Source organism: Saccopteryx bilineata, chromosome 1, assembly GCF_036850765.1.
Source record: "Saccopteryx bilineata isolate mSacBil1 chromosome 1, mSacBil1_pri_phased_curated, whole genome shotgun sequence".
NCBI classification, from domain to species: Eukaryota; Metazoa; Chordata; class Mammalia; order Chiroptera; family Emballonuridae; genus Saccopteryx; species Saccopteryx bilineata.
Window position 1 is genome coordinate 115,269,570 of NC_089490.1, and position 12,732 is coordinate 115,282,301.

General features: G+C 38.9%; 1 protein-coding gene across 3 annotated transcripts in view; it reads left to right on the forward strand.

The window, feature by feature from the left end:
- The first annotated feature begins 932 nt into the window (after positions 1-932).
- PTPRO (protein tyrosine phosphatase receptor type O) overlaps positions 933-12,732 on the forward strand; it is a 239,020-nt gene continuing 227,220 nt past the window's right edge. For 2 of the 3 annotated variants that reach the window (XM_066264542.1, XM_066264543.1), the window contains exon 1: positions 933-1,352. In XM_066264542.1, the coding sequence (XP_066120639.1) occupies positions 1,278-1,352 (75 nt within the window). In that variant the 5' untranslated portion in view covers positions 933-1,277. The remainder of the gene's footprint in view (positions 1,353-12,732) is intronic. The other variant, XM_066264545.1, reaches the window with a different exon arrangement.

Genomic DNA, 12,732 nt, shown 5'->3' on the forward strand with positions numbered 1-12,732 from the left:
TAATTGTTTTCAATGCAGTAAAAATAAAACTATTTTATTCAGCAACAGCTATGTAAAATACTTTATGCTGGAGAGAAAATTTTCAGTGATTGTTAAAAAATACTTGCGGTCTCTGGCAATCTAATTACAGTTTTACATATTTAATGGAGTATTAATAATGCTAATTATTGAAGAATGTTTCACTGCTTCCTGTTTGCTGTTATTGTTTCCCTAAAGTGGTCCATATATGCATATGTACAAAGACATAAAATGCTAAGCAAATTTTGATAGAAGTGGTGATGAAAAAATAAAAGGACACCATAGCAAAACATAATAAAATAATATAGAATGCATCACTGTGAAAGTTCATTTTGCATGTACAATTTGAATGTTATCAAAGGGCAGTCCTTCAAATTTACAAAAGTTCTTGATTTCAAATGGAAAAATGTATATAATTGGGCTATATCTTTCTTGCTGAGTGTGGGATGGAGAGTATGAGAGGGTTTAAATGGGATAGGGAAAATGAGAGAAGGAAGGGTTATTCCCTTTCTCTCACATGCTCTCTCTCTTTCTCTCTCTCTCTTTCTCTCTCTCTCTCTCTCTCTCTCTCACACACACACACACACACACACACACACACACACACACACACACTCCATCACTACAGTCACACCTACCACTCCCTTCCAGGTGTTACTGGTCCTTTATAACCACAACCGAGAACAAATGTAGGGAGATTGAGAGGGGACTGGGATCTGGTCCCACCACACCGACTTGCTCAAGAGCAGTCAGGGAAGCCCCACAAAACTCCTGAGTCCGAGACTGTGGAAAGGGTTGGGGCGGAGTCGGGAGAGGGGCTGTCCAACGATAAGAGGAGCGGGCAGACCCTGGTGGGAGGGTTGGGTGGCTGCTGTCACTTTATGAATCGCAGCCCAGAGAATATTCCTGCTGCCAGAGGGCCCGGGCGAGCTGGGGCAGGTCCCCGCCTCTCGCTCACCACGCGGACCCCGCGCCTCCTCTGGCAGCGGCGGCGGCGGCTGCGGAGCCTCGCCCACTCCAATCCCCACCCTCTCCATCCTCAGCTGTTAAAGAACAGCAGCGCCTGGCACGTTCCTGCAGGACGCCAAGCGCAAGGCGGCAAAGGGAGCAGCCGTAGGGAGACTGAAAAGGCACCATGCGCCCTCCGGGACCCTCCTTGGCGCCCATGGTCTGAGGTTGCAGCCCCGGTTCGCCATTGTGAGCCGCCACCAGGGGAACCCGCCTGCCCCACCGTTCTCCGGATCCTCGTCCGCGCCGCGATGGGGCAGCTCCCCACGAGGACGCGCGGCGGCCGCAGCCTCCTGCCTCTGCTCGGGCTCTTTGTGCTGCTCAAGGTAGGGAGTCCCCCGGCGGCCCCGTCTCTGCCGAGGGGAACGCGCGCCCCGAGACGCGATGGCCGCGCCGCGGAAGCCCTGGCGGCACCGCCTGGCGCACGCTTTGTTGTCCCAGCGTGTGCCTGTTCCCCGCGGTCTTGAGGGAGGTAGTGGAAGAACAGGGAAGTTTGCTCCCGCCTGCGTTCACTCTTTGTGCTTTCACCGCCGCCGGTATCCACATTAGAGGTGGGCTCGTTGGATTATGTTTCCTCGGGCAAAACGAGGTCACTTTACTTTCTGGTCCCTACGTTCTACACCCCAGTGCTGCTTAACCTTTCCGCCTCCCCCAACCGAGTGTCAGCCTGCTTTGTCCTGATTTACCTTCTGCTGGAATTATACCCCCGAGCCTGAGCTCCCCGGTTGCCCATGGACTGCTGGGGGTGGGTCGTGAGCGTCGTTATCTTTGAAAAAGAGTTGCTTGAGGCTGGAGAGGACTGCTGTCTCCCCAAGTCCTAATCTCCAACCTGACCGTACCCTGTACAAAGTCTCAAGACTTTCCCCTACTGTATTTACAGAGGATGGTATCTCTAAATTTCAATGGCAGGAAGCTCTGTATAATTTATTTTCTGTGTGTCTGTTTCTAAAGAATTCTACTTCAGGGTTTTACTTTGAAGAAAAGGAAAGGGGCTGCCTTTTTTTTTTTTTAATTCTAGTTCCACATCTATACATTTTAAAAAATTAAATAAATTTTAGCTAGATCTTTTCTTGGGAAGTGGTGTGAAGTGGTGAGGTGATTTTCTACCACTCTGTCTTCAGTGGGTCTACTTTAGTTTTGTCCTGAGTCTTTCCTGTTCATTCTCTGCAAAGCACAAACCAAGTCGACTGGTTACGGGGAGCTATTCTTTCAGCACCACGGCGGTACTTTTCTTAGTAATGAATGGAACATGAATAGATGCAAATGTTTTCTTATCAGAGAGTCACTACTTGCTTACACGCACCAGTAATTATGAATACTTGACAAGGAGATTGTGGAACAAGACCAACAGCTTGAGAACAGGGTCAGTTTTAAATACTGCACATTTTTATTTATCTTAATGGAAAATAGAAAAATAGTTTGAGAGAAGAACAGCAACAAAGTGCATAAAGAAGATTCTAAATTTTATTTAATATGCTTTTACATTCTTCTTAAGTTTAAATATTAATTTTATCTAAAATCTGGTTAAAAATCATCTTGGTCCTCTGTTTTCACTAGGAGGTTGCAGCTCTATGAGCACATGCTACAATGTATTAGACTGAAGATTTTTATTAATTTTTTTATTTATCTAATTCTGTCATGATTCTTTGTATATGAAACACTTGTCATGCATCCAAAGTGACAAATTGAATCCCCACACCTTTTACTAAATAACAGATAAGACCTCTATGTATGACATCTGATCCAAATCCAACCTTTGGCACAACTGCAGGTTTTTATTCAAATTTTTTATCGTGAGTGCGAATTCTAGAAATGGTTTGGGAGTGGGCATAGTGTACTGCAATTTAAATGTAAAAAATGTAGCAAAAGTTCTCATCAAAACTTGATACTGGAATGATAAAATAGTCATTTCTGGCATACTGGTATTCTCAGTGACTGTTATAGGGATGCACCTTGTTCCACATAATAACTGTACTTCTGCATGCGTGCAGACTGGTGTCAGCTATGGTGAACTTCATCACACTGTAAATGCACTGATAAAGTTTACCATTCAAGTAAATATTGTAATGGGACAACTAATTTTGTAAAGCTTTAATCTATTTTATATAAATGCAGTGCTTTATGTTACCAGAGTATAAAGTATAACAGAGACAAGATTACTCATTGTGTCAGTCTCATATATACTAAATACACACTGTGTGGCAGTCAGTCTCATATATACTGAACACACACTATGTGTCTGTCTTCTATATACTGAACATGCACTGTGTGTCAGTCAGCCTTCTATATACTGAGCATACACTATGTGCCCAACAGTCTTCCAGATATTTCACATTTGCTACTTCATTTAACACTACCTGTTACAGTTGACAAGAGATGTTTAAAGTAGCAAATTGGGCACATGAGGTTAATGCATTTACATTTTGGGAATAGTATTTTACATGGTAAACTTGGCACATAATTTAGTCTCTTTATAATTTGGAGAAACTTTTGCATTTAAGGTCTTGAATCTGTGTCAGTAAAATAGACCTAAAGAAATAATTTAAATAAATAAATAAAGTAAAATAGACTTAACATGTGGGTAGTCACAGAAACATAGAAAAAAATCCCATTATTAAATACCGAGATGTCAATTGAATCTTAATGATAAAACCAAAGAGATCTACGTGTGCTAAGTTAGAAACAACCCATTGGCCTACCACTCAAATTTTCTGTAGTTCTCAGATGTCAATAAATATTTCACTAGTCCATTTGAAGTATGCTTCACATGAAAATGAAAAGGTCTAAAAACCACAGATAAACTCAAATATGAAGTTTGATTTATAGTTTTGTCTTTTTTTCACAGATCAGAAAGAAGCAGCTTGGTATAAGTGGTGGGAAATTCTGAACATTTGAATCTGCATGATTGGCTCTAACCAGTTTCACTAAGGATTCCAAATGTGTCTGGCCATGGATGTCTTTATGCATCATTCCTTATCCACGGCTTAGTGATGGGTACATTTCACCAGCATCTCAGATGATCTAAATCATCTACTGTATGTTATGAGGCAAATATCTGCATAACTGGTGTTGCATAAGCACAATGTTGGTTATACATTTTTAAAATTCAATATCAATATTGATGGCATATATAAAAATAGAAGCAAAAGTAGAACTCTGTTATCAAATATACTGGAAGCCTATCAATCTCAAAGTCTTTTACCCACATATGAATATAAATAGAGTATTTATCTGGGGAGTCTCCCTCTTGTGCATGTTTCCATAATTCACCTTGAAAACACTGTAACTTCTGTCACTTATCTTATCTTTACTAAACCTCTCCTTGAATATTGCTTCCTGTATCAGCTCACTCTATGTCAGGATTTTGTCAGCTAAGATACAAATTGTAGACAATGACATCATAGGAATGTAAATTCTGCTTTCCCTGAAATGATGCTCATTAACAGTCAACTGGAATGGTTCCCTAACATAGGCTTGGCATGAATCCTTCTTTCTTTCCTAACCTCCTCTACATATTTCTTTCCATTTCTGCTCTTACCTGACTTATAATCAAAGAACAACAAATTTGAAAAGAAGGTCTTAATTATATTCTCTGAAAGATATTTATGTTTAATTCTATAAAATGTGAGTGTTGTGATGCTGGCCATAGTACTCCTAGTCGGGAGAAATATCTACTTTCCAAGGTCTGTCTGCCTTTCTCCACTTTTCTATGCCTTCCTCTTCCTTTTATTTTTCTTCCTTTTACTCTCTCTCTCTCTCTCTCTTTCACACACACACACATGCATGAACACACACATGCACACACACACACACTTTCATGCTCCTCATTGAGGGTTCATCCACATTCTATATTATATAATATTGGCAGATGAACCATACTCTTTCCATCTTTCTGAAGCAGCCTAGACCATTATCCTAGGAATAAAGTTTGCTTCTGTGTCACTGACTCCCTTGATAAATGTTGTTGCCAACCTTTTAATAAAGTCCTTTTATATGTGACATCCCCCATAAGTTGAAAAAAGTTCATTGGGATGGGTTTCTATAGAGATTGATGATAATACTTCCCATTGTGTGCATCTTTTTGCTTTTGTTTTGTTGTGTTATTATTTTAGGAAAGAATAGAAAATTCACACTATACCTATGCCTCACTTTGGCCCATAAAAATATACATTTATATACATAGGAAATTACAAGCAATATATGAGTTGTACTTTATTAAATATAACACTATTTCTATCATCTAAATATCCAACTAAAGGTATTCATAAGTGCATTGACTCCCGAGTCTTATAAATATAACTTGAGTCTTGAGGGTGTGCAAAAGGTCTCTGGTGTTAGATACAGATGCTGTACCTGTATAAAATATTATGACTGACAGTAGTATGGCAAAATAGAAGGCTTAGCAGCAACTTGACAGCAATGAACACATATTTATTTTTCATTTTCTTCCTAAGTTAATACCTTTAGGTACATAATTTCAATGCTGTTGCATTTTCAGAAGCGTAGCCCCAATGAAATGATGAGCTTTACTGGAAAGCACTTATTACTGGAAAGTAGTGTATTCATTTCATTACTCCAACTATGTAGTGAATATTTTTGAAATAAAGGAATGTCTACTGTAAATTTTTGTCTTCCACTTTGCTTAGTATGTGGTAATAGGAATATAACAGAAGCTTAGGAAACAGGATTCAAATTTTTGGCACTATATAAATAGTTTCTGACTGAGCTGTGTTAAATATAATAATATTGGCTTGTGAACACATCTTTAAGGAAAACAGGAAAAAATTATTGTTATGTGAATTAAATCTTTATAATTACAATGCAATAATTACACTAAAAAATGTTACCAGTTCCTCATAAGAACTTATTAGAATCACAGCTAAAATACTGATGTTATTTTTTTCATAAAAGTAATTCTCCTTATGTCTCATTTATTTATCAATGTTACCTCAACTGCCATCTATTTTAATGAATTAAAAAGTAGAGTTAAAATACTAAGGGAAATAGCTTTCCACGCCTCTTCATGTGACCTACATCTTAAGGCAGTGCACACAAATGCAGGTGATATTCTTGTTTTTTCTTCCATATTATCCTTCTTTTATGACTACTACCAACCACAACTGACAAAGATTACCACATTCCTTTAACAGAAGTCCCCCTAATTTTTTCTTTGGCCAGAACTTTGCCTTTAAGAGATGAAACCTTTTATATAACCTGGTCTTGGTTATCTCTATGGGAATGTGTAATCCAGGGACAGAACCTTAAAGAACTCGTTTATGGTGGCCTTAGAAACCCATTGTATCAGCTCTTTCTGCTTACATAAATATGTGAAAGACTTCTTTGCATCCTTGTTATTGACCTGAAGAGGTGAATCAAAGTTACCATGGCAGAAGTACAAATGGGTAGGAGGAGAAATAGGGTGGGATAAAGCTGGAGGCAGAATCCAAAGCTCTTGTCTTCTTTCCTGGTGCTGTTGGCTCTAGCAGATTCCATATTGTTTCTGCCAGCCATTCAGAAGAATATGTCAACAACCTTCATAAACACCTCCCATGGAATTTGTGATCACTAATTACTTCTAATTAGTAAGCTTGGCCTTTTGCAAGCTTGGCCTGGGTTTTCAGAACTCTGATCTTCAGGTTTTTTTTGTTTTGTTTTGTTTTAAATGTTGCATATTCAAATTTATTTCTGTAAGTAGAATCATATCTTTTTCCTGTGTCACAAAATCATTCTCGACTCATTCATTCCGAATCTAATTTTCCAGTAGAACATGTGTTTACCTTCTGTAGGCATTCTGGTTGCCTAATATTCTGAATATATTAATATCACCAAACAGAGCAAGTGTGAAACAAGGGTGTAGAGTTTTCTTGATAAAAAGTTAACTCTACACAAGGGTGGAGAGTTTCTTTTGTTTTTTGTTGAAACATTTATATGAAAGAGAGAAAAAATGATACGTGCTTGGAAAAAGTATTTCAGAAACAGAGAACCAGAACTGTAAATAAGACTCTGACTTGGAGAGTTGTATTATAAGCATGCAGGATAATTTCTGTAAGAAATAGATATAGTGAAAAGTAGGGAAGGAATCAAATGAAAAATGTTTGATGAAACCAAATGTATTGCTATTCTTCTATTTATATGAAGGTAAATGAATTTTCTTTTTAAATACTCTTCATTTATTTGGTTTTTAACTGTTCTTAAATAGAAATGCTGTGCAGTGCTTTTTCCTAACAAAACTGTTCTTATTATGAAGAAAATTAAAACCAAATAACCATGGCAATTTTAGACATTTTACTAACAAATAAAATAAATAGGGACACAATGTACAACTTAAGGGTCCAAAATATGAATTATATTTTTAATATTAATGTATATGTGATTTAAATGATGAACAATTCCTTTTTAAAATATCTCATTTAACTCTATTTCATACAACTGATACTTGTTATATTTTTTCTCTTTCTGCAAAGCTACTTTTAAAAATAAATTACTTAAGTGTGAGAAAATGTTATCACGAGTCTACCTTAATCCTGTTTCTTCATTCTGACCCACCTATTCACTGAGTCAGCTGCAGTGAAATTTCTGTCTCTTGCTGTCTTTGCCCTTAGCCCATACCAGAGACCAAATAGGGGCCTGTGTCCTGGTTCCAATCATGATCCCCTCTTGGTTTCATCCACAGGAGCTTGTGATTGGCACATCGAAACCAGCAGTTAGAGCATTCCACAGACTCTTTCGTGCCCTTTGTACAGCTGGTCCTTTCTGTGGTCTGGTTTCTAACTCCTTGTACCTTACTTTCTGAATTAGGATTCTACTTTAACATTCCTTCTTTTTTTATCCTAGTTTTAACTTCTAATTAATCCCTCTTTGCCTTTTAGTTTCCTTGAGCATCCTGAAAACATTCTTGGCTGACCAGTCTTTCCCCAAAGTTAGAATGCCCACACTGAAAAGTTACTTTTTTTCAATACTAAGTCTATCTTTTAAATCCCAGAATAATGATTTACTGTCCAATACTATTCAGTTAGTCAAACATATACTGAGCTTCTATTGTGTCACAGGAATGATATTAGATATTGTAGGTATAAGAATAGAACAAGTTGAGTCCCCACAAATGGCATAGTGGGAAAATAAATATAGAATAACAAAATGTCATTAAATTGTGATCATATTGGGGAAAGATATGGGGGTTTTTATTGGGGAAAGATATGGGGGTGCTAGAGGAGACACACAATATCTTATGACTTAGGAAATGATTTCTTCTAAGGTGACACGTGAGCTGAGTCTTGAAGCCTATACATGGGAGGAGTTAGATTAGAAAATACAGACATGCAGACAAAGCTGCATGAGTCAAGATTCAATGCGGTAAAATGGGACAGTGTTTAGGAAAATACAAATGTATACAAAGGAAATGAAGCAATAGAAGCCAGCTCTGGGAGCCTCCTATATGCTGTGCCAGAAAGTAGGGTCTTCATTGTTTAGGTGAAGAGGATTATTAAAGAGCTTAATTAAGGCTTAATGGGTACGATTTGCATTTCAGATGGAGCCTTTGTCTGTAAGCAAGCCTATCCCAGGTAGAGCAGACCTGGAAGCAGTTAAACCATCAGGAGGTTGTTGTAATGGGCCAATTAAGAGATGACAAGTGTGGACACCAAGGTGATGGGAAAAGGAACTAAAGTAAAAGAGACAATGTTTAAAATATCTACACTGAAAAGACTGATTAGATGTGAGAAATTGGGGAGAGAGGACTCAAGGGTAATTTCCAGGGAAGGACAGCTTTGCTTGAGATGTTGCAGTTTTAAGGTAGCAGGTGTACTGATTAGTGTCCATTCCTCCCCAGATCACTTACCCCCTCCATCCTGTTCAAGGCCAGAGGCTGCCCTGTGGAGGCTGCTGGTTCAGGGTCCCTGGCTCTTTGGCTTGTACTGAGTTTGACTAATAGGAGCCACTAGCAGAAGATTACTGGGAAGATAAAGAAAGCAGCATGCTTATTCACACAGTCTCCACCCTGGCTGGCCCCTGTTAAGCAATGGCTTCATGTCCTCTTCCAATCTTGCAGTACCACACCTCTTACAAGGAAAAGTTTGGGTCAAGTTCCAGGAATAACTTCCTTGCCTTGTCCCTTAGGGTAATACTTTTTCACGGCTCCTTGTCCCTGAATGCTTTTCCATCCCTGCTCGGTATCATTATTCCTTCTCCACATCTTTTTTAGCAGCCCCTTGTTTAAACCCTCTAGAATTTCCACTGAGTGTCCTGCTGCGATCCCAACTGACACAGGACACAATGAGTTTAGTGGTAGAAGTTAAGAATTTGAAGTGCTTAATAAAATAGGTACAGTACTTGGATATGGTAAGATGCCAAGGAGAGAGTACAGGCCTGAAGATGTGAATGGGGATGTCTCAGAAAAGGGCGAAGGAGAAAAGGGCAGAAAGCTGGGATGCAGCCTTGAGGAGCTCCAACACTTAATAAGGAACCTAAAGCAATGACAGAACAGCCAGAAAGATACAAGAGGAAAACAGAATCAAGGAAACCTGGAGTCTAGAAAAATTCAAGTGAAGGAGATTGGCTAACAACAAAAAAGCAACAGAAAGGTTCAATGAATTAAGGTCTGGAAGGTCCTGTTGGACTGAGAACTAGATAAGCTGTTGGCTGTTGGCATCTCTGGAGGTTGGGAGGGGTAGTATGCCTCCGCGAGCTGAAGAGTAACTGGTCGCTTATTTGTTAAGAGCGAAGGTGTCAGGTAGGGGAGACCTGGTTTCAGTCTTTGCTCTTGGGTGTTGCACTTGCCAGCGGCAGGGTATAGGGAGTTACTTCACCTCTCTGGGGGCCTTTTGCTGACCTGTTATGTTTTTATCTCAGAAGGTTATTACCAGTAGTAAGTGAGATAATAACCAGAAAGTATTTAAACAGTGCCTAGAATACAGTAAGCACTCAACAAGTGCTGCATATAAAACTAAAGAAAGAAGGAAATAAATAGAACAGTAAAAACTGCCAAAGCAAAATCAATAGGTAGAGCAATAAAAATGAGTATAGGGAAACATCTTCCAAAATGTGCTCCATGGAATATCTTGCAATGTTAGCAGGTGCTATTGAAAATCAGCATCTGCAATGACATGAATTGGGGCAGTAATCTATTGAACTTTGTTTAAACTACTACTAATTCATTTATTAGTATTTTGTATCGAGATTTTCCAAAACATTTAGTATGTTAATATATGTTATGTCTTCCAAAAGGGAGCTGCATATATGTAAAGTATTTCCCAAATTTGAATGTAGAATCAGTTTGATAAAAGTGATTTATAGACATAGTGAATATACTCTCAGAAACAGTAACTATGGGCCTGACCTGTGGTGGCGCAGTGGATAAAAGCGTCGACCTGGAAATGCTGAGGTCGCCGGTTCGAAACCCTGGGCTTGCCTGGTCAAGGCACATATGGGAGTTGATGCTTCCAGCTCCTCCCCCCTTCTCTCTATCTCTCCTCTCTCTCTCCCTCTGTCTCTCCCTTTCCTCTCTAAAATGAATAAATAAAAAAAAAAAAAAAAAAAGAAACAGTAACTATGGTTGTACACCAGATACTTTTTTCTTTATCTCTCTCATTTTAAAAATGAGAACTATAACCTTAATGTTAAGCAAAATATAGCAGCAAGAAAAATTATAATTTAAATTTCAAAATCAGAAAAATTTACATGAAGAAAAACCAACCACCCCCAACTTTCTTATCAAAAATTGATATTCAAGAAACTCCTTGGGATGAAAAAGTATACATATTCTCCTTATTTTAGGGATTTTATAACTCTAGATTTGATAATTGTACATGCAAAATGTTTCTTTGGCTTTTGACTATTAAAGAAATGAAAAATTCATTTTAACACTATTTTCCAATTTTATTTTAATACATGACAAGAGAACAATATATTTTGTGCAGTACATTTGAATCATAAGACTATACTTTTAAAACATTATCTAGTTCAAATCTCAAGCTGGTAGTTAGACCTTGTCTGTAACATTACTGCCAACTGGTCTTAAATGGTGAAACTACTAATAGCTGAGAGCTGGCTGTTCCATGCTTGGACCACTGTTTGGTTGTTTGGTTTGGTCTTAAGATGAACTATGTCTGGTTGTAGCTTGCACACATTACTTGTATCTCCATTTCATTTCAAGAGTCACCATGTTGTGACAGTTTCTGTTTTCTTACATGTTAAGAACAATTGCTTTGTCAACAGATGTGATAGGTTACAAAGATCAAATGTGAAAAGGTCGTCACCTCCCTGTCCTGTCCTCAATTTCCCATCATACCACTCTCTATAAGCTCTTTACACCAGCCTACATTTTCTGCTCACTACCCTTTTTCCTCTTTCTTTGTCACAATAGTCAGTTGGGTAGAAGACAATCTTATTCTACCCAGAGGGTCCCCATCATGAACCATGGTAAGGGGTTCAGAGTAAGAAAAATGCATGATCCATAGTAAGCATTCTATTACTGCAGATTTTATTTTATTCTAATCTCTGTTCAAAGAGTATTTCTTCAATATTAGAACAGCCAATCTAAAATCACGCCATCATTAAAATTTTACCACTTTGTTCCAGGTTTATTTGCTTCAGAGAATATATCACTCACTACATGACATTATATTAGGTCTTCATTATTATTTAGCTCCTCCATTGGAATGCTTCTAGGTTCTACGAGAGCAAGGACGTTATCCGTTCTGTTCACTGTTATGTCCCCACGGCTGGAAGTGTGCCTGGCTTGTGGTAGATGCTCAGTTTGTTGAATGAATAAATGGGATGAGAGAGGTCAAACAGAAGGTCTGGGTCAGACTCAAGACAGAAGAAGAGCTGGATGCAAGCCTGCCAGTGTGAAGACTGGAGCTGATGCACAGGGCGCGGAGCCAGGAGGAGTCTATCAGGGAGACATGCTGAGTGGGTGTTGGAGAGGGTGTGCAGTCAGAATGAGCTGGAAATGCTGTTTGGTTGATCTTGTGGAGGGAGCAGATGTTTTATTACCATAAGTGAAAATGATCTCTTAGACATCAAAATAAGGTCCCTCACACATTTTTTTCCTTGATATTTTATTAAGTCAGAGTAAACCACTGAGGAAAAATAATGTGTGCCTAAGTAATTTTTCTTGGCTTCACAATTTGAAAATATAAAAGTGAAAGAATTTTTTTTTTGTATTTTTCTGAAGTTGAAAACGGGGAGGCAGACAGACTCCCTCATGCGCCCAACCGGGAGCCACCTGGCATGCCCACCAGGGGGTGATGCTCTGCCCATCTGAGGCGTTGCTCTGTTGCATCCAGAGCCATTCTAGTGCCTGAGGCAGAGGCCACAGAGCCATCCTCAGCGCCTGGGCAAACATTGCTCCAATGAAGCCTTGGCTGTGGGAGGGGAAGAGAGAGACAGAGAGGAAGGAGAGGGGGAGGGGTGGAGAAGCAGATGGGCGCTTCTCCTGTGTGCCCTGGCCGGTTGGCTTAGTGGTAGAGCATCAGTCTGGCATGCAGGAGTCCCGTGAAAAGAATTTTTAAAGTAATATTTTTCCTGATTTTTCTTTCACTGTGCCTATTGATGTACGTACACAGATTGACTCTAGATCTCTAAAGACATTTCTGGAAACTCACATGAATAATTGAAGCTCAGATGATCAATTATTATTTTTCTTCAATACTTAAACTTATGTTCTTTTTATTCCTGAAAATTATTACTTCAATTTTTTCAAAGATT